The sequence below is a fragment of the Globicephala melas genome, chromosome 2 (assembly GCF_963455315.2).
Source record: "Globicephala melas chromosome 2, mGloMel1.2, whole genome shotgun sequence".
Taxonomy (NCBI): domain Eukaryota; kingdom Metazoa; phylum Chordata; class Mammalia; order Artiodactyla; family Delphinidae; genus Globicephala; species Globicephala melas.
The window spans coordinates 20,133,175-20,154,431 of NC_083315.2; the positions used below are offsets into that span (position 1 = coordinate 20,133,175).

The window sequence follows — 21,257 nt, forward strand, 5'->3', positions numbered from 1 at the left end:
ATTTACTCATGAAAAATGGATAGAGCTTCAGGCAAGAACGGGTCTGCAGCCTTTTTGTCTGGTCTGTTTCCATCCCAGCCCTCTTCCCAGTTTTGTCCACTGTTTTATCAGCAAGGGGCTGACCAGAAAAAAATATCAAGTTTACTGCCAATGCGGTCAAATAAATTTTGAGCAGAGGGTGAAAACCTACAGCACTGACAGCAACAGAGAACTTGGCAGGAAACAGATGGGGAAAACTCACATCTCTGCAAGTTCGAGAATGTGCTCCTGATTGGGGTAAGTGGTGAACCAGCTACGTATTTAACAGAAAATCTTGGAATGGGAGAGCTAAAGGGTTGAGATGGGCTCTCCACACATCCCTGCTGGCTGGGAAACTATGCACATGTGCAGGAGAGACCCAGGAGAGCCCGGTGGAACGTGAATGCTGTTTCTCCAGGACCCAGCACAGTGCCTGGAATATAGGAAGTGCTCTGTTTATGTTGAATCGATGAATGCTAGTCGCCATATGCAGTATATCTGTCTATGCGTTGCCTTAAGTGCTTTTCAGAACAAGACAGGGTATAAGTAAACACATTAAGAACTAATATTATTATTAAATAAGATATGTTGGGAGAGGGCTCAGCAGAAAGGAGCCATTAAATACCTGAGAATCCAGGTACATGGGAGCAAATCCAGGGAGAAGCAATGGACATGGTAACAGACAAAGCATTTGCTCCCCTGGAAAAGCTCTTTCCCTGACACCCTAAATACACAGGCCTTACTCTTGGTACTTTTCTAAATGCAGGCTGGCTCCTTTGTGTTGAAATCTTGCTTGGGAGAAAAAAGTGTATGTGAAGTGCTTAACACAGTGTTGGTAATGAGAAAACTCAGTGGAAGTGTTTGTTTTTAGGAATGGTGTGATAAGGTCTTCTGGACTTTCCTGCCTTGATCCAGATTTCATGGCTCCAAATAATTTTGCCAGGAATGATAAAGACCCACATGTTAAGACACCTCCTCCATTTCCAACTCTTGGTCTGTAACTTCCTTGGGGAACACAAGTAAAGCCCATTAGACCAGAAGTTTAGTCAGAATTTGGGGGCTCATTCAGCCTGGTCCTTGGGCAGAAGACTGGCTCCATGTGTGCGTTGCTGCTCAGGGCTTGTAAGACCAAGAAAGGGCTTCTCTTGAGGTTGGAACAGGGCCCAGGAGTATGTGAACATTTGGGTAGGTTGGGCTGGCATGAGTGACTGATGACCCCAAATACACCCCCCACTTCCCTCCTCAGGGGACAGTGGCTTCTATTTACAAGGAGGCAATGAACTCCCAGGAGAAAAGACACCCAGAGACTACCTGGTGGAAAGCACCCAGCTAGATTCCTGAAGAGCAGTGCTCCCTTCTTCAGGGTGTTGCCTGATAAGAGCGTTTTCATCGTTCTTGGCAGTGTAGGCTTGCTCCTCTCCAAGAACCATAACTCGGGTGATGTTAGGTGTATTAGTCAGCTCAGGCTGCCACAACAAAGTACCACAGGCTGGGTGGCTTAAACAATGGACTTTTATCTTCTCACATTTGTAGACTCAGTGTCCCAGATCAAGGTGTGGGCAGAGTTGGCTTCTCCTGAGGCCTCTCTCCTTGGCTTGTAGATGGCCGTCTTCTCCCTGTGCCCTCACGTGGTCGTCCCTCTGTACCTGTCTGTGTCCTAATCTCCTCTTATGTCAGGATGCCAGTCCTGTTGGATTAAGGCCCACCTATACAGCCTCACTTTATCATAACCACCTCTTTAAAGGCTCAACGCCAAATACAGTCACATTCCGAGGTACTGAGGGTAGGTCTTCAGCATAGGAGTTTTGTTATGATGCAGCCCATCACGTTAGGTAACCGAGGGGCACGGGCAGGGGCAGCTTAAGGCTGTAACTTACTCAGCAAGATTGGAAGAAAAGAAGAAAGAGTGTACAAAGAGGGGCTTTGAAGGGAATAAGGGAATTAACATTTGTTTACTTAGCCTCTACATACACAGGCAGTATCCTAGGTGCAGTTTAATGAAATTTCACAACCATCTTATAAGGAAATTATTCTTCACCTTTAAAAAAAAATTTACCTTCCTTTCGTCTTTGTTTTTAAAATCTTATTCTGATGGTGGTGGTTGAATCTGTGAAAAAACTTTAATTCCAAATGTCCAAACTCGTTTTGACGTTCAGCTCTTCTCTTGGATCCTCTGAGCCCAGGCAGAAATGTATGAGCCTATCATCTGAGCATTAGATTAGTTCCCTGAAAAGCAATGAAATACCCTTCAGCATCCCTAAACGCTGGCCTGATCCCACCTGGACATCAGGGGACTGCAGTTTGGTGTGGTCAGTTGTGTGAGGGGTAAGCCTGGGATTGTACATGTGTGTACCTTCATGCGGGGGTTGGGAGGAGGGTGGGAGAGAATTTTCTGCTGAATTTTGTCTGACTGAATGAACAGATAAGAGATCTACCTCTTAAATGAGACGCTGAGCATTTTATTCCTTCTTCACCCTTCGTCCTACACAGACACAACGTATCCTGCGTGGTACACCCGGAGACCAGCTACATGGTTTGAGGGGGCCAGTGAAAAATGAAAATGAGGGGGTCTCTTGTTCAAAACTTGTTGCTGAACTAAACTTGGATCCGCTTGCGTGACGCGCAGCAAAGCCAACCCACTGACACCGGGCTGTGGGGAAGGAGAGCGCAGCGTTTATTGCAGGCTCCAAGCAGGGAGTCCAGGCAGCTCATGCTCAAAAGGCCCGAACTCCCTGATGGCTTTAGGGGAAGGGATTTTAAGGGCAATGTGAGGGAGAGGGTCCCCAGGTGCATGACCAGCTTGTGTACGTCCTTCTGATTGGTTGGTGGTGACGTAACAGGGTGGTATTTCAGGAGTTAACATCATCAACCTTCTGGTTCCAACCGGTCTGGGGTCTACCTGGTCAGCAGTTTCCACCTGGTGGAGGTTTCAGTATCTGCAAAACAACTCAAGGACACGACTCAGGATATTATCTGCAGCCCCTGAGGAGGAACTAAGGGCCCTTGACTTTGTTTTATGGCTAAACTATTTTTATTTTGTCTTGCTCGACTGCTTTCCCTTGTTTCTGCATTTTCTCACTTCTCTGATTAAATTTGCTCTCTGGAACTTGGGGAAGGCCTAGGAGGCTAAAACTTTTCTACAAACAAGAGGTGGAGGACACAGGGGTCTGCCCCGGGGAAAGTCTCGCAGGGTCCCGTTCGGTTTCAAAATGATGAATAAGTTTAAGATGGTGACAGCCGAGCTTGAACCCAACTGTGAGATCCTTCTGGGTGGGGGCCCTGGGGGGCTGCCCAGGTCACACACACGTGAGGCCAACCGTCTGACCCTGCCACTTGTCTCCTGGGGTCATTGGACCAAAGGGGACCCTCCTGGTTAATTATTATCCCTCTCTAGATGAGCAGCTGATGCTTTGTCTTCACTTGCAGACTCTCCATCCCTCATCCCTAGTTACCATGGATGCATTCTCAGCTGGCTTTTCCGAGAGAAAGGAAAACCCGCCTCTGGCTCCAGATGTTCCTGTTAGTCTGCTCAGCACTGGGGATGCGGATGGGGCTTGGTTCCCTGGTCATAGCTGACACCCCTCTGTCACTCTCCTCCCACCCGGCTCCTCCTCTCTGAGGCCCCCAGCCTTCCCAGACTCTGCCTGTGGTGGTAGAAAAGTGGGAACACCTTTGGAATTTTATCGTTTCCATGGCAACGAGGCTGGCAGGACTGCTGGTGCATGTTTTCCGGGCGGAGTCCTCTTCTGTTTCTTCTCCAGCCAACTGTTCTGAGTGGTCGGTGGAGGTGACTCAGCTGGCAGTGCTGGGTGGCCAGCCCTTCGCTGTTCCCTGGGCACAGGCTCCTTTGTCCTGGCCTCACCCAGACCTACTGACACCACAGCTCAGCCTGCTTCTTTCTTCCCTACTCTCCTCATCCTGATTCCCTTCTTTGCTAGCTTCTCATCAGCATGGCTGGTGGGCATTTGTACCAGCCCTCGGGTTGCTCCCAGGGCCTTGCAGATATCAGGGTGCTTCATCCTACCACACTCAGGTTCCTGAGAGGTACCCCCAGGATAGTCAGCAACACTATCTTTATACCCCCAGCCCTTTTCAGTGAGCCACCAAGATGCTTCCTGAACCTAAGGGGCCAGCCCCATCCTTCTGAGGCGTGATGTAATGTGGGGGTGGTTATGGGGTAGCAGGGGTATACGGGGTGTGCACAATGGTAAACCGCCACTTTAAGAGGAAATCCTCTGCTGCTGTGCAACCCAGCTTCTGTCTCTGAACCTCAGAGATGACCTTGAACTCTGAGGAGCCCAAGGGGTAGTGAGGGCCTGAGAGCCATGGGAGTCAAGGAACCTGGGTTCTGGTCCTCTGTAGCAGGCAGAGTAATGGTCCCCCAAATGTCCATGTCCTAAACCAGTGAATATGTTACCTTACGTGGCAAAAGGGACTCTGCATATGTGATGAAGTTCAGGATTGTGAGGTGGGTAGAGATTCCTGGGCTATCAGGTGGGTCCAATGTAATCACAAACCTCTTTATAACAGGGAGGCGGGTGGGTCAGAGCCTGAGAAGATGTAATGCCAGGAGTAGGGGTTGGGGTGATGTGACCGCTGGTGGGAGTCACGAGACAGAGAACGTGGGCAGCCTGGAGAAGTTGGGAAAGACAAGGAGACTGGTTCTGTCCAGAGCTTCCAGGAGCAACGCTATCCTGCTGACACCCTGGTCTTAGTCCAGTGAAAGCCATTTTGGACTTCTGACCTGCAGAACAGTGAGGTCATATATTTGAGTTGCTTTAAGCCTCTAAGTTTGTGGTCGCTTGTTACAGCAGCGAGAAGAAATGAATACGTCCTATACCTGCTGTTAATGCAGCTACTTGACTCTTGGGTGGGTAATTCCTCTTTTTCGACCTCAAGTTCTTTACATTAGGGAGTGATACACAATCATTTTCAAACATTCACTAGAAAATTTAAAGGAGCAGGATGGTTTTATTAGTTGAAATCATGTGCAGAAGCCCAGTGTCAAGCAGGTGAGAGTGGAGCTTCTTTGGTGCTTTGGGACCTGCTGGGCAGTGCTGAGTAGTCAGAAGGCGCTGGCAGAGCTGGAGGTGGGCCCTCAGCGTGTCTCTTGTTATTGACTTTCTGTCTAGGGGGAAGGTGGGAACTTGTGTACTTGATTGGTTGACAACTTCTGACACACACCAAAAACTCACTGGAACTGAGTAGAACTTAAACTACTGTTGTTGTTTTCTTTTTTAACGCTATGACCTTTATTTATTTATTACTTTTTATTTAATTTTTTAAAATAAATTTATTTATTTTAGGCTGTATTGGGTCTTCGTTGCTGCGTGCGGGCTTTCTCTAGTTGTGGTGCGTGGGGCTACTCTTCATTGCAGTGCGCGGACTTCTCATTGCGGTGGCTTCTCTTGTGGAGCATGGGCTCAGTAGTTGCAGTGTGTGGGCTCAGTAGTTGTGGTGCACTGGCTTAGTTGCTCCGAGGCATGTGGGACCAGGGATCAAACCCGTGTCTCCTGCATCGTCAGGCGGATTCTTAACCACTGCGCCACCAGGGAAGTCCCTACTGTTGTTATTAATGAGGCTTTATACACGTATCTTACTTGGGGTGCTCTATACTACTTATAAGAATAGACCTCATCTTCAAGGTATGTCCATTTCTTGCAAGATCCTCATTTCAAATCCCTGCCTGTTCAGGAGTTTAAGCAGGGAGGTAATGGCCATTAATACAACACATCATCTGGAAAGAACTGCAGCTAGTTTGCCACTGTTATTAAAATTGACTTTGGCAGCCTGCCAGCATCCTCAGTGCCCTTGGGGAAGGTCCACTCTCCCTGGAGTTTTCCTTTTGCTTTTTTTCTGTTGCTCTTGAAGTCTAGCCAGGGTCCACACTCGTGCCTCTATACGCGACTCTGAGTTTCAGATGTCTAAAGTTGGGGACCTCCTACGACATCGTGCTCAAAAAGTGGAAGGGATAAGTAAAGGGGGCAGCAGACTCATTTTCTCAATGGCACAAAAATTCTCTGGGAGGATGCCAAGGGCAATGTAAACCCAGCCCGACTGAGAAATCAAAGCAGCATTTAAAAAACAAATAAGCTTCATGGGCGAGTATCTCAACTCCCTTAATAAAAGCAACTTTAGGACTAGACAAAACAAACACAGGAGTGGAGGAGGGTTATTAAATGTGAACTTGTGTGTTCTGTACCGGAAAATTTTCTACTTGGTCTTTCTCTCTTCCTCTTGATATAATGTATAAGGATCAACAGAGGAACTTGTTAAAATTGCAAATACCTGCATTCTTCCAAACCCAGAGATTCTGCTTCAACAGGTCTGGCATGAAACATTCCAGGTGGTTCTAACATGCATGGCCCTAGGAGGAAATTAGGACAATCATTGACAATTGCATCTGAGCTACCGAAGTGAAGATAGCTTTAAGTCCACTCTTGGAAGCTTGAACAAGTAGGACCCTTGTGTATACTTCTTTTTATTTCCTGCAGTGCCTCTTTCTACAGAATTTTTTTGGGTGACTGCATAGTAGTTCTCTAATAAAAAAACATTATCTTTGTTATACAGCATTATGTTATATAATGCCAGCTTTAAACATATTGTAATCCAATACCTTTTGCATATAGCAGTCTAGTTTTCCCAACACCATTTATTGAAGAGACGGTCTTCTCCCCATCGTATATTGTTGGCTCCTCTGTTGTAAATGGACCATATATGCATGGATTTATTTCTGGGCTCTCTGTTCTGTTCCATTGATCTAAGTGTCTGTTTTTATGCCAGTACCATCCTGTTTTGATTGCTGTAGCTTGTAGTATAGTTTGAAATCAAGAAGCATGATACCCCCAGCTTTGTTCTTCTTTCTCAAGATTACTTTGGCTATTCGGGGTCTTTTGTGGTTCCACACAGATTTTAGGATTATTTGTTCTATTTCTGTGAAAAATGCCATTGGAATTTTGATAGGGATTGCACTGAATCTCAAGGTGGCTTTGGGTAGTATGGCCATATTAACAATATTAGTTCTTCTAATCCATGAGCATGGAATATCCTTCCATTTATTTGTACCATCTTCAGTTTCTTTTACCAGTGTCTTATGGTTTTCATGGTACAGGTTTTTCACCTTTGAGGGGAATTCTTGAGTTCCCATGCTTCATCCTTGCTTCTTTGCTTCTATATTCTCTCTCTTTCACTGTTAAGAATTCTTTCTCCTTGGCCTTGATTCCTTTTGCAATCCTCTCAGTGGTTGTAAAGAGCTCTCCAAGCAAAGCTAGAAACTGCTGAACCAAGATAAAAAGCCTTCTCCTCCTTGCTGAGATCTTATTCATTCATTCACTCCCTCATTTGTGCATTCCACAAATAATGGTTGAGTGCCTACTTTATGCCAGGCATGTCCTTGAAATGAGAGGTACAGAGATGAAGAAGACAGTCAGGGTCCCTGCCCTCATGCAGCTTATATTCTCGTGCAAAAAAATAAACAAGAGAGGGAGGGAAAAGAAAAGAGAGAAAAGAAAGAAAATCAGAGTTGTAGGCGCTGAGAAGGGAATTAAAGGGAGGTGGTGGATGGCGTGACCAGAGGACTCTAGATTGGGTGGTTAGGGAAGATTAAACATCTGAGAATCATCTGAATGTCAAGAAATTATTATGCAAGTAGAAAGAGGGGCATTCAGCCAAGCAGGACCATGTGCTCAGGGAATGTAAGATCAGACCAAACAAAACGCAATTAATGGTATAATTTTGTGCCCCCACTAAATACATTTTCAGAAAATCTTATTTCTCTTTTTCGTATGTCCATTAAAATGGACTCTTCAGAATCAGAGTCAACTGTGGGGAAGTGGAGCTCAGCAGAAAAAAGAGACTACTGGAAAATGTCAGCTGCCGAATGCAATGGTCAATTCTGATAGAATTTCTTTCCACAGTAATTTGCCACCCTTCCTAGGCAGGAATCCTGCCTTTTCTTATTCTCAGAGTAGAAAAGAAGAAGAAACCCAAACCTAACCCAAAACATCCCACCTCATCCCAAACAGAAATAACCCCTATTACCCACCAGCTCCAGCCATGAAAGAAGAGATTGCCATCAGGGTATGATGTCATTATATTCCGCTTTAATTGGAGCAAAGGAGCAGAGAAGAGGTGAGGTTTTGGGGAAGAATGCTCAAAGGACTACACCCTTCCTCCTTGATTGTTTACAGCAGCCTTGCAATTAAATACTAAAAATATACCAGCTATAAATTGCTTGACCAACTCACCAGCTGTGGACTGGACTGTCACCCCCAAATTCATATGTTGAAGTCCCAACCCCCTCATGTGACTGAATTGGAGATGGGTGGTGATTGAGGTTAAACGAGGTCATAAGGATGGAGCCCTGATCCGATGGGACTGGTGCCTTTATAAGAAGAGGAAGAGATACCGGAGATCTCTCTCTGCCATGTGAGGACCCACTGATAAGGCAGCCATCTGCAAGTCAGGAAGAAGAGCCCTCACCAGGACGGGACCATGCGGGCACCTTGACTGGCATGGTCTTGGACTTCCAGCCTCCAGAACTGTAAGAAAATTAATTTCTGTTGTTTAAGTTGCCCAGTCCATGGCTGCCCAAGCAAACTAAGACATTACCCCACCTCTAGTTGGCACAGAGATGGTGCAGTGAAATGAGTGAAGGATCATGACTCCCCACTCCATCCCCAAGTCTAGTGTTGGAAAAATATCCAATGAGATCACGGTCCCTCAGGATTTAGTGTCAAATAAAAAAAAAATCTCTGTTTTTCATAACTTAGAACTAATGTATTGAATAGTGTTTAAAGCAAAAGTTTAATAATATTTAAAATTTTAACTTTTTCATTTATAGCAGGCCATTTGAAATGTTTGTTGAGTGAATAAATGAATCCATGAAAATGATACCACTGACCCCATAATAGCTAAGACCTGTACTTTTACATTTTTCCCCCAGTATTGAGGTCAGTCTTATGTTGGACCAAGACTGGCTCTGTATCAAGCAGGTGTGTGTCAGCTACACCCTCACCAAAAATGGAGCACAATGTCAGGGTGCAGGATAACTTTACGGGACCCCAGGCACTTTTGCCTTGATGCGCTCCTTCCTCCATGAAAAAATTTTAAATTATATTTTATGATGACATTCTTCTGATTTTAAAAGAAATGAACACGAAAACACTTTTCCGAGCCCATGAAAGTATCATGCGCCCTGACAGATGTTCCTTCTCTGTCTGGAGTCCAAGTCCTGCTTACATCACTTTTTGGCTGTATGATTTTGGGGACAATCCCTTGGCATCCTCATCTATAAAAATGAGGTGAATGAAGGTGTAAAAATATGGAGAAAAATCTTCCATGTTAGCAAGAAACTTCTTTGATGTGGGGGGTACTTTGATAAGAGTCTTGGGATGGGGTGTGCTGGAGGAGTAATAGTTTTGTGAGGGGTGCAGGGTGAGCTGGAGCTGAAGACAGAAGAATTTTCCTCTCTACCCACCAGACCTGGCAGAGGAATTTTGGGGTCAAGGACAGAAATGTCAAAGGAAGAGTCTTAGGAAGCGGCTTGTCTTTGTCTCCTCAGGTCATCTTCAGGAATATCCCCATTTTCCTTTAATGCTTTCTGAGAGTTGAATCTATTTGGGGAGAGTGGAGGGTGCTGAGTTCTGCTCCAAAGTGGGCCTGGGTCTAGAACAGAAGCTCTTAGCCCAGGGCCCAAAAAGCTCTCAGTAAACGCTGCCCTTTGATATTAACAGCCCAAGGCAGGCTTGAAAACATGGTTCTGCCCAGGAATAAAAAAGCAGGGAGCAATCTTCATAGCACACTCTGAGGTCAGCTGACTCTATTATTTAAAAAAAAAAAGAAAAGCAAACAATTATATTTATGAGCTTCTTCCTCTCCACTGCCTCAGATGAACTGACATCGAACTAACTTTACTAGTATTGACTCTGCTAAATATGTTTCTTTTATTCTCAGGACTAAAAAGCAAATGTGATTTTCTAGTCCAGGTAACCTGGCAACAGTTAGGCCTTGGAGATGTCCCTCTAGAGCTAAGCTACCACTTCCCTCTGCTGGAGAAGTTTGGAACTGCAGCTTCAAGCGCTGAGAACCAGAGATTCTAATTAAACAAGGGTTTGGTGCCTGGTGGTCACCCTGGGACTCCCTTTGCTGGCATTCTTGGAACTCCCTTGGCCCCTCCCCTGGTTGGCATCTCAGCCTGGGTTTCCCCTGGAAAGCAGAGCCTGAGCCCCAGGTCTGCATGGAGGCAGTTATTTTGGAAAATGATCCCTGGGAACAGGAGGGAAAGACATCCAAGGGGTTCTTGTGAGATAAGAGAACATGTATATGCTGGTCTCTGTCCCCAGGTCCTGGCGCAGGGCTCCTGAGACCCTTGTCACTTCCTGAGTGATGAGCGCACCAGGAGCATCTTTTATCCTAATATTTGCTCCTTGACCGTGGTTCCCTACACAGAGCTCCCAAATCCCTTGGAATTTCCTGGGTGAGAGCAGTGTCTTTCTGTTCTGAGGAGGTGACTCTGGGATCCACTTCAGAAGAGTCTGGGTGGGGACTGGAGTGGAGTGGGGATGGGACAGGTGACACAAGATTGATAAACTATACACTGAGGACTGTGGAAGCTGGGCCACGAGCCATTCCAGGCTAGATTCACGGTGGTAGGGAAGGCGGAGGAGGGTGTATGAAGGATGAACGACAGGAGCCTCAGATGTCTCCAGATGCTTTCCTAAAGCATCACCGTGTGCAGACAGTGCATTCCAGGGGCGAGATAAACAGTCCGTCAGGGGAACCGGACACCTTCCTCCAACACCTGCTGGTTCCAGGCTTTTCCAAGGCAGACTTGTCATTCGTGGTGAGAACCTGTGGTCTCTGAGAAGTAAGTCCTAGTGATTATTTCACCAACAAGTTCTCCATAATTCATTGTTAAAAGAAACAGAGAATTAAACCTGAAATATGTCTTTAAAAAGAGATGGGGAAGCACCACGCCAGAAGCTGAGTGGTTCACGAAAGGATGGCTTGTTGTCTGAGTTCAGTACACAAGCCTCGGGGCGCTGTCGGCCCGGAGGAATATTTCAGGGGGATTACCTGAGCTCTTTGCTGCTGCAAAGACGGATGCTTTCTAAGTGGAACCTCTTCTCACAGTGACCAGGCATGATGCCGAGTAAAATAATGGTCACAAAGAACATCACCAGCCCCTAATGAGAAGCTGTTGACAGAAAAATTGCTCTAACCTTCATCAAAAAGCCAATAAATGCCAAGGAAGGGACTAGAGATGCAGCAGCTCATAAATTCCTTCTCCAGGGGCCACTGGAGGGGAGTTAGGGGACCACGCACTTGCTCAGCCTTTTTCCTGAACGTTGCTAAGGAAACTTCCGGAAAGCTTGGATTGTTTATGGGGCTGCTCACCCTGACAGTCTCGAGGGGATGTCACCAGGAAGGGCACCCCAGCTTCTGGTCAGAACATCCTGCGTTGAGTACCAGGGCTGGCTAGGTCTGTTATCTTTTTAGTCAGCTAGACCTTGTCTGTGTGATGTCACAGTTGGTAAGGTAACTGGGCGCTGAGATCCCTTCCGCTTGGTTCCTGTAATACTTATTTCCTGTGGTGTTCATTTAGCAACCGGTCGGATGGCCCCACTGTAACGCGCCTTCCGTGGCTAAATCTTGTTTCCACTTTTTTGTGAGGGATGGGGGGTGTTCCCTGAGTGACTGATGTGAATCTATCCCTTGACTTAGTTTGGGTTCCCCAAAGGCGGACCCCGAATCAAGGGCCCGTGTGAAGGCGGTTTATTTGGAAGGTCATCCTAGGAAGCACAGGTGAGGGCGTGGGACCAAGTGAGGCAGGAAGGAGAAAAGCTGATGAAGTTTGCGTTAATGAGCAGGTCAGCGCTATGGTGAGCTCAGCCCTGCCGGTCCCGCCTGAGAAGACACAGCCCCGCACCTGAGAGCTTCTTCCTCCGACGGCCAGGGTCCGGGGCGGTTATCCACACCCCCCACCTGCTGTGTTGAGGGGTGTCCCTGGAGGCCTTACCTCCCCGCCACTTTGGGGTTTGTGTTGAAGGCTGAGCCCGTTACTGGAGGGCCAGCACCACCACAGAGGCAGAGACAAAGTGCTTGGGGGCGGGTCTTAGTCTGCTCGCTGTAACAGAACACCTGGAGGACTGGAGGACTTAAAAATAAATGTATTGGGCTTCCCTGGTGGCGCAGTGGTTGAGAGTCCGCCTGCCGATGCAGGGGACACGGGTTTGTGCCCCGGTCCGGGAGGATCCCACATGCCGCGGAGTGGCTGGGCCCGTGAGCCATGGTCGCTGAGCCTGCGTGTCCAGAGCCTGTGCTCCGTCTGTAACGGGAGAGGCCACAGCAGTGAGAGGCCCGCGTACCGCAAAAAAACCAAAAACAAAACAAAACAATCAAATGTATTTTCTCCCAGTTCTGGAGGCTGGAAGTCCAAGGTCAAGGTGTGGGCAGGTTTGGTTTCTCCCGAGGCCTCTTTCCTTGGCTTGTGGACAGCCTTTCCTCTGTGCATAAATATCCCTTGTGTCTCTCCTTCTGCTTATAAGGACACTCATCCTTCTAGATTAGGGATCCATCCTTATGACCTCATTTAACCTTACTACCTCCTTATAGGCCCTAGTTCCAGATACAGTCCCATTGGGGGACAAGGGTAGTTCAACATATGAACTTTGAGGGAACACAGCTCATTTCATAACGGGGGAAGCTGTTATCTGTGGAAAGTGCCCACCACAGCTGCACGTGATATGGAGGTGGGTCACGGGGACATGGGGGGGGCGGTCATCAAGTCTCATCTCCGTTAATCCTCGAACCACTTAGGAGCCAGGTATCACTATCATCCCCCTTCTAACCATGAGGAACCTGAGGCTCAAAGAGGTTAGACAACTAGCCCCCCACGTCACACAGCAAGTCACAGGGCGTGGGCACAGAGGCAGCCCAACTACCTGCCTCCCGTGCGTGACAGCTATTTTGTATTTGAGTTTTAACGTGGTCATGACTTATCTACTAGACTAAGTTCCTGGAGAGTCGGAATTGCCTTAAAAAAACCATCGCATGATGCCTCGCACAGCGCTCTGCAGTTTAGACTCAATAAATACATGCAGTGATGTTTTAAAATCCTTTCAACTGTTTCCTTTGGAAATAGACCTGGGGGAAAAAAATCCATGCAACTGAAATAAAGGAAATTAAATCTGCTTTTACAGGAACATGGTAACTTGTGTGTGTGTGGTTCACCACTAGACTGGCAGGAGGACAGGTGTGAGGGGTCCCTGGGGTGGGTGGGCTGGGTGGGGTGAGGGGCACAGTGAGTGACCCTGGCAACTCTCCATCATCCTTTAGGGACCGGGTGGGGTTGCTGATATGGGACTAGGGCCTTGAAGAAACTTCATGTGTGAAAACTGGACAGACTGACTGGGTAACTTAAGGGATAATTATCAAAGGATCAGAATAATAACTTTGACAGCAGTAACAAATGAGCCGATTTTGGTTTAAATAGGCATATGAACCATTTCAGTAGAGTCTGTCAAGAGCAAATCTATTAGCTGTCTTCTCACCTTGCCAACCAACCATATATTTTCTCTCTGTTCTATCACCAGAAGTGTAAGCATTTGGAGGCCAAAACATGCTTCAGCTGTGCTTTAAAGAAAGAAAATGGGCTTTTTGGAACCCTGGATCTGATTTCATCCAAAGTAACTCCTGAATACCGACCTACACAGAGACACCATCAACTTCCATGGACCTACAGAGAAAACATGGATTTAATTCACGTTTTGCTGAGCTATTCAACTTTGCAAAACTGATTTAGAAAATGTGGTCTGAGAATTTTAAGAAATTTCTCATGTCTGTGTCACAAGCCAGGACGGGGTGAGGGCGTGTGGGGAAACTGCACCCTGGCTGCATTCAACTGGACCCGGAAAGTCTCATGGGAGATCTATGCTGTGCCGGGCAGTGTCCAGGAGCTGAGAAATAAACAACAGAGGACTGATGTGGCCCTGTAGGAACGCACACTCTTGTTTGGGGGCAGGGAGCATGATACACTAGAGTGTGATTAAAAAGAATAATTCAGGGCTTCCCTGGTGGCGCAGTGGTTGAGAGTCTGCCTGCCGATGCAGGGGACACGGGTTTGTGCCCCGGTCCGGGAAGATGCCACATGCCGCGGAGCGGCTGGGCCCGTGAGCCATGGCCGCTAGGCCTGCGCGTCCAGAGCCTGTGCTCGGCGACGGGAGAGGCCACAGCAGTGAGAGGCCCGCGTACCGCAAAAAAAAAAAAAAGAATAATTCAGTGTGCTTCCTGCACAACAGAAGTGTCTACAAAGTGATGGAATGTCGCTGTCACCTCAAAGCCAGTAAGAGGGGCAGCAGGGTGGCCTGGGGTAGAGTCCGTGCTCAGAACCCGACCCCCTGGATTTCAGACCTAGCCCTGCCCCCTACCGGCTGTGTGATGACAGGCAAGTCACAGTATCTTTGTGTTTTCGTTTCTTCTCTGTAGAATGGGGTTCATGAAGCCTAGTGCATAGAGACTTTATGAGGCTTCATGTATTAACATCCAGAAAATGCTTAAACAGTGCCCGGCACAGAGCAACCACGACATCAGTCGCAGCATTGATAAGCTTTAAATCACACTCCACTTTGATCAACATTTTTTCCTGTTTCTAGATTCCTAGAAATTTCTAAACGTGGCCAGTACCATCTCAATACAGAGTTAGGTAAGGTAAATATTGAAAACATACAACAGAAAAGGGAAAGATTTCTTAAATCTGTGAACAAATACTTGCAAATTGGGTCAGAGCTGAGACATTCCCGGGCAGGAAATGCAGCTTGGAAGGAAACATCGTTATGAAAATCAGCGAGGACGTCAGAGGAGCATAAACCCCACAACACTGGACTCACCCGGCCCCCAGCCTTCCCTCCCCCTTTCCTGTGGGACAGTGGCCTCCCCTCCCCCAGGGAGCCAGAGGGAGCCAGGCCCTCCCATCCTGCAGGCCCAGGACGGCCTGCCAGCTTCTCTAGGGTGGGTGGGGGGCGGGCCTCTGTTTGGGACCTGAAAAATACATTCTGGGCTCCAGAACATGAAAGAAAAACCCTTGCAAGACTGAAATTTCATTAAGTTTATTAACGGTAACAGGTGAGCTTCAATAAGGCTGATTTGAACTCTGGCCTCTTGATGACTGCCAGGAAAGAATAATCATTCATTAGTCAAATATTTTAAAACAATTTAAAAGCTTAGTGCAGTGGGTTTTCAGAGGATGGAGAGAGGAAAGGGGGCCCCTAGACAAAATTAGGATGATTGCCGATTTCACTCTGTAGGTGCTTCCCAGCCGGACGTTTTTAAAAGGTTCAGGTGTGGCCCCCAGGCTCCGAGGCTCCATAATGATTTCTCGCTCTCCAATGTAATCAGGTGTTTTCACTGTTCACCGCTTCTAGGGAAAGAGGCCCATCTTCTCCTTTTGTAAAAGAGCATTTTCTCTGAGCAAAGCTACCTGTTTCAGGTTTCACAGCAAGTTTCCATTGCTGTAGAATCTGCAGTGTCAGAACCGGGAGGACACGAGGGTCCCAGAAGGGGACCTGGGCGCTGAAAGAGGCTCCGTCACCTGCACTGTCACACAGCTAGATGGTGGCAATCCTCGGACTTGAACTCGGTGTTCTTCGAGGTTGAATCTGTGCTTCTCCTGCATCCCCTCGGTAAGCAAAGCTGCGTTGCCTTGGCTCTGCCATTTCTGATTGGTTTCCTTTGAGTGCATTGGTCGTCCGTCTCTCCAGGCTGGAACTGTGATCTTTTCGGTACATTGGGAGGACTGCGGTGTGGTGTCAGAGGCACGGGATTCAGAGTCATATAGATGCTGGCTCAACTGTGGCCAATGCACATACCGGGGAGCAGAGAGAGCTCCTTCCGAGGGCTGCCTGGCAAGAGTTTCGGCTCAATAAATCTCCTGGCAGGCCCCCCCATTTGTTGGTGTAAAATTAGTCATTTATTTGCGCCATGTTTGTTCTTTTGGGGGGCTGAGGCCGGCCTTGGGAATGCTGTCTCCCCCAGGCCATGCAGAATCAAAGGCCCCTTTCGCTGACTTTCTAGCCCCTGAATCTGCTGGTGTGGGATCTTCTGGGCTGAGCTCAGCAAAGCTCCCTGAGCAGTAAATGGTACAGAGGGAAAGATGAACACACGAGGCTTTCCAAAAGCAGTCGTCTGTGGTGGTGATCAGAACGTTTTCATTCAATATCCCAGTGGAAGGAAGCAGAGATGCAAATTCACCCCCAATTTGTATTTGCCGTGGGGGTGAATTATGTGACACTGGTGTTTGGGTAGCAGATTTTCCTTCTAGATTATTTTCTGCTCCGGCGATTATTAAGATTTATAGCGAGTCCTTGAGGCACCTCAGCTCACAGGTTGGGAAGCCAGCCTAGAGGCCAGAGGATTTCCTGGTTGGAGGCTATGGTGCCGCTCATACAGAAACTGGAAAGGCAACTTGGTTTTCCTTGGGACGTGTGAGAAGGCTTCGCTAACTTTCTCCGAAGCCCGGAGTTTATAACACCCTCTCCTCACTGTGGGATCTATCAGCAGCCACACAGCAACTCCCACGGGGGGCAACCCGCAGGGGCCCACCGCAGGGGCCCCACCGGCGGATTATTTTTGAGCAGCTCATGATGGCCAGTCCTTCACAGCCTGGGATGAAATTTCAGACAGTTGTTTATCAGATTCGTAGTAAAACTCCACTGGTGATTTGCCAATAGTCAAATCCCACGTCCCCAGTGCACCGGCAAAGTCCTCCAGGGGGCGCGCTTAGTCCAGCCCTGGGTTCTGGAAAGCTGAGGGGCAGGGGTCAGGTCTTCAGGCCAGCCTCCCTCCAGCCCAGGCTCCCCGACAAGGTGGGCAGCCGGCGGTGGGGGGATGGAGGGCACCCACGGCTTTATCAGCAGACAGAATCTGGGACCCTCCCTCTCCCCGGTCTCCACCACCCATCTGTAAGCTGGAGGTGATGGTGGCCCCGCTCTGCTGGATTCTGGTGGTGACTGAATGAGGATGTACAGGGGGTGCTGGTGTGTATTGGGCTCCAGAGACTGGTGGCTCTGATGATCTTTCTTCTTCTGAGGAACATTCTCAGTAACAAGCTCCTCCTTTCCAAGAAAACATTCTTTTTTACATTTATTTTATTTATTTTTGTCTGCGTTGGGTCTTCGTTGCTGCGTGCAGGCTTTTTCTAGTTGCGGCGAGCAGGGGCTGCTCTTCGTTGCGGTGCGCGGGCTTCTCATTGCAGTGGCTTCTCTTGCGGAGCACGGGCTCTAGGCGCGCGGGCTTCAGTAGTTGTGGCACGCGGGCTTTAGTAGTTGTGGCTCACAGGCTCTAGAGCGCAGGCTCAGCAGTTGTGGTGCACAGGCTTAGTTGCTCCGCGGCATGTAGGATCTTCCCCGACCAGAGCTCAAACCTGTGTCCCCTGCACTGGTAGGTGGATTCTTAACCACTGCACCACCAGGGAAGCCCTCCAAGAAAACACTCTTTTTCACCTTTCTAAACTCTGGCAAAGAAAAAAAAAAGGCCAATCTCAATAGAAACCCACTAGGGGACCTCCCTTCCAGGGGCTGCTTGCCCCCGTGATCAGAATGAGAACCACCGGGTAGAGCCTCACGGGTCTCTGTCTTTGGAACGAATTACATTTACGGCCACTCTAATCATAGGTAAAAAAAAATTGGCCTTAACAAACAAGATCAGCCCCAGGTGTGAGCTGGCGGAGGCGAGGTTTGGGCCATTTCCGGGGCCTAAGTGGACCAGAAGCCAGAAGGTAAGACGTTTAGGTCCTGAACCACCTTTGGGGAACTCAAGTGCTCGAGGCTAGTCGGGATTCTTCACCAGAAGCTGAGCAGAGTTTGGAAATGCTTCCAGAGGAAGTGATCCTTTGAGGGGACAATGTGTGTTCTGCGTCCCTCCTTTCTCTCCCTGATGCTTTTATCCTCAGGTTTAGCCCAGGGTCCAGGTTCCCAGTATCCTGGTGGCAGGGACCTTCGTTACAGAAGCACCCGGCACCTACCAGACGTCCATCAGCACAGGCATCAAAGAGAGTTCATTGATTTTCTTCTCTCAACCAGCTTACAGTCTGGTTGGGGAGTTAAAATTACCAGTCTCTCTAAATAGGTAATCTTTAAAAGACCCCATAAGATTATCCCAAAGCCAGAGGCATGATTATTTCTCAGTAGAATCAGGAAGATTTTCAGAGGGGAGAGCATCTCGTGAAGATCTGCAGTGTTTCTGTCGTGGGCAACCGGCACCACCTCCACCTTGGGGGCCCTTTCCGGTCACAGAGTCGGGCTGAAATCCTTCCTTCTCGCCTCAGTTTTATCTTCACCTTCTCCCCTGGGGGGGGCATCCCCTCATCTAAGGTCCTGGGAAGGAGCGTCACACATGGGCTTTCTTGTGTGCTCACAGCCCTTCCGCTCACGTTAGCACCCGACTCTCCAGGTCACCCCTTCCCCAGGGAGCGCTGACTCGTAACCCAGACCCCGTGCACTGAGACGTGACTGATGCTGGAAAAGCAGGCTGGCTCTGCTACAGTCACGAGGCAGCGGTGGTGTCTGGGGGTCGGAAGGTCACGGGTGGGGTCGATGGGGGGGAAACCCTGAGCGCTGCCCACTGGGCTCACGGCCCCCAGTTCCTCTGATGAGGCTGCTCAGTGTGACCAGACGGGCTTCCTCTTCTGGAGGGAGGCCTTGACCCCCTCCTGGGCATCCGGCAGGCCCAGGTTGTCCACCATGGTCTGGGAGGTGGGGTGGCAGGCGGTCCTGAGGTTCCGAGCCAGCTGCCCGTGGAGGGCGGCTTTGCCCAGCGACAGCACGGGCCGGCCCCGCGAGGCCACCTTCCTCGCCATCCGCGTGGTCTTGTCCTCCGGCACCACCCTGCTCAGCAGCCCGTGGAGCAGGGCCTCCCGCGCAGAAGCGGGCTCCCCGGTGAAGAGCACCTCCAAGGCCACCTGTGGGAGGGGACAGGGGCCGTTATTTAGGCACCGGCCATCCTGCGACCCAGCGCCGCCCAGGCCCCACCTGCCCTGCTTCACTCTGCAGAGACTTTGTACCGTGACGCTCGGGCCAGTTACCTGCTCCTCAAACACCATGTCCCCATCAACTCTGAGGTCTTCCATCCCCAGACTCCTGCCAGGGACGGGATCCATGAGCACCCAGGAGAGGGGGGGACCCTCCTCATCTCCTTCAGGTCACGTGTCACCACTCTATTGAAATCACAGCTCACACCCCAGCACCATCCCCCCTTCGGGCTGCATTGTCTTCCTTTGCACTTTCACCATTTACTATATAGCTTACACATTCATTTTGTTTATTGTATTATCTCCTTTGTTGGCACATAAGCTTCACTAGGGTCAGAGACTTTTTTTTTTACTCTTCTGTTTATTTCTGTATCGCCAGCACGAGAAGAGTACCTTGCACATAGTAGGCAGCCTCCAGGATATTTACTGGTGAGTGATTTAAGGAGTGGATGGATGGAGGCAAACACAGTACAGGAGAGGTGATGCCACAGTCCTGCAGAGGCCGGGCCAGAAGGTGACACGGCTTCCACTGGTTCTTTCTCTCTGGCTGTTCAGCTTGGAGCCCAGCTGCCACGCCGTGAGGAAGCCTGAGCCACTCTGAGGCTGTGCTGTGTGTGCCCCTGACCAGCCCAGCCGAGGTCTCAGCTGAGAGGCAGCCTCAACAGCCAGATGTGGGAGCGGGCGGGCCCTCAGACCACCGCTCCCAGCTGTCATGCTCCCCTTCCAAACCTTCCCAGCTGAGGCCACGGACACTGTGGTGCAGAGATAAGCCTTCCTCTCTGAACCCTGTCCAAGTTGCAGATTCACGAGCTAAACAAATTACTATTGTTTGCAGCCACTGAGTTGAGGGTGGTTTGTTATAGATCATTGGACTAGCTTGCGGTATCATCAGCACTTAGGTCATGGTTTTTCAACCTCAGGGCTATTGTATGTTTTGGACCAGATAATTTTTTTGTTGTGTGGGGCTGTCTTGGGCATTGTAGGATGTTTGTGGCATCCCTGGCCTCTATCAACCGGGCAGCAGTACCCCTGTCCCAACTTGTGACAATCAAGGCACTGCCAAACGGCCCCTGGCGCCAGTACTGCTCCCAGATTAGAACCACTGATTAAGGTGGTTTTTTGAATCATGAGACTAGATCGTATTACTGGGGGATTGGGCTTTGGTGGAAGAGGAGAGGCCAGAAGGTGGGTACAGATGCCATCATAGGTGCAGATGGAGCACACAGTGGACTGGACTAGCCACCAGGGACAAGGCGATGTTGGCCCCATTTTCTCCTCTGCAGTTAGGGGAGAGGACTAAATCCCAATGTTGTCCAATTTGGGAAACTTCATGATGACATGCTGGAGGCAGCAGGAGCTACAGAGACTATTTCATAGTTGAAGAGGAACAGCATTGTCACTGCAAAGTGTGTCTGAAGTGCCTGTGTGAATGTGGAGCTAAAAACCGGTGCTGCTGATCCAGGGCTGCTAAGTAAGACGCCCCTGAAGACTCCCAGCGAGTCCCAGTGAAGGGCAGAGGCCAGGGGGTCCGATCTGGGGAAGGAGCAAGAGAACACGAGAGTCCCCCCCTGTCCCGGGCACTCACGTACCCCCTGTCCCGGGCACTCATGCTCCTGGCCTGCCTTCAGCTTCTTACCTGGTCCTGCCTAGTTCATGGCCCTCTCTGGCATCAGTGTCCTTACCGGCCTGGTGGGGTAATGCTATTTAGCACCACATTGATTTATAGGGGTTGTACCCACACGGATCAGATAATAGAGTGGCATTCCCTGAGAAAAAGAAAGCCTATTTTATGGCGAATTAGCACAATCTTTACTTACTGTTTCCCCTGAAACTTCAGATGAGAGAAGAAAATACCTCCTCTCACCCTTTTCTGTTATCAACCCTTGTTAGGGTCCCCCTAACAAGGTGGTGATTTTATACTTCCTCTTCCCAGAGTATCTGTATTAAAAGCAACAAAAAGCACTTGAAGCCAAGGCTGACCTTCAAGGCTGACCCCTGGTGTCTGATGTCCCCAAGTTCCAATCCCACTTACCAACCACACAAACTTAAGGGGGCAGTTTAACCCTCTGAGTCTGTTTCCTCATCTGAAAAAATGGGAGTAAAGATTTCCATTCTCCTGCAGAATTGTGAAGATTGGAGAAAGCTGTGTAAAACTTACACTACAGTGCGGGGCACCCAGGAGGCCCCTAGTAAATGCAGTGCCTGTTATTAACAG

General features: G+C 49.0%; 2 protein-coding genes across 3 annotated transcripts in view; one reads left to right on the forward strand and one right to left on the reverse strand.

Annotated features, from left to right (window-relative positions):
- The window catches only part of UPF2 (UPF2 regulator of nonsense mediated mRNA decay), a 213,275-nt gene extending 198,181 nt beyond the window's left edge, over positions 1-15,094 (forward strand). Inside the window, exon 23 of one of the 2 annotated variants that reach the window (XM_060293309.2) lies at positions 13,614-15,094. The gene's annotated coding sequence lies outside the window, so the exon portion shown is untranslated. The remainder of the gene's footprint in view (positions 1-13,613) is intronic. The other variant, XM_060293311.2, reaches the window with a different exon arrangement.
- Positions 15,095-15,109: 15 nt separating this feature from the next.
- On the reverse strand, positions 15,110-20,567 carry ECHDC3 (enoyl-CoA hydratase domain containing 3). The gene has a single exon (XM_070044830.1). It carries the CDS (start codon positions 19,169-19,171, stop codon positions 18,674-18,676), a length of 498 nt encoding a protein of 165 aa, XP_069900931.1. The 5' UTR covers positions 19,172-20,567; the 3' UTR covers positions 15,110-18,673.
- Positions 20,568-21,257: the final 690 nt, after the last annotated feature.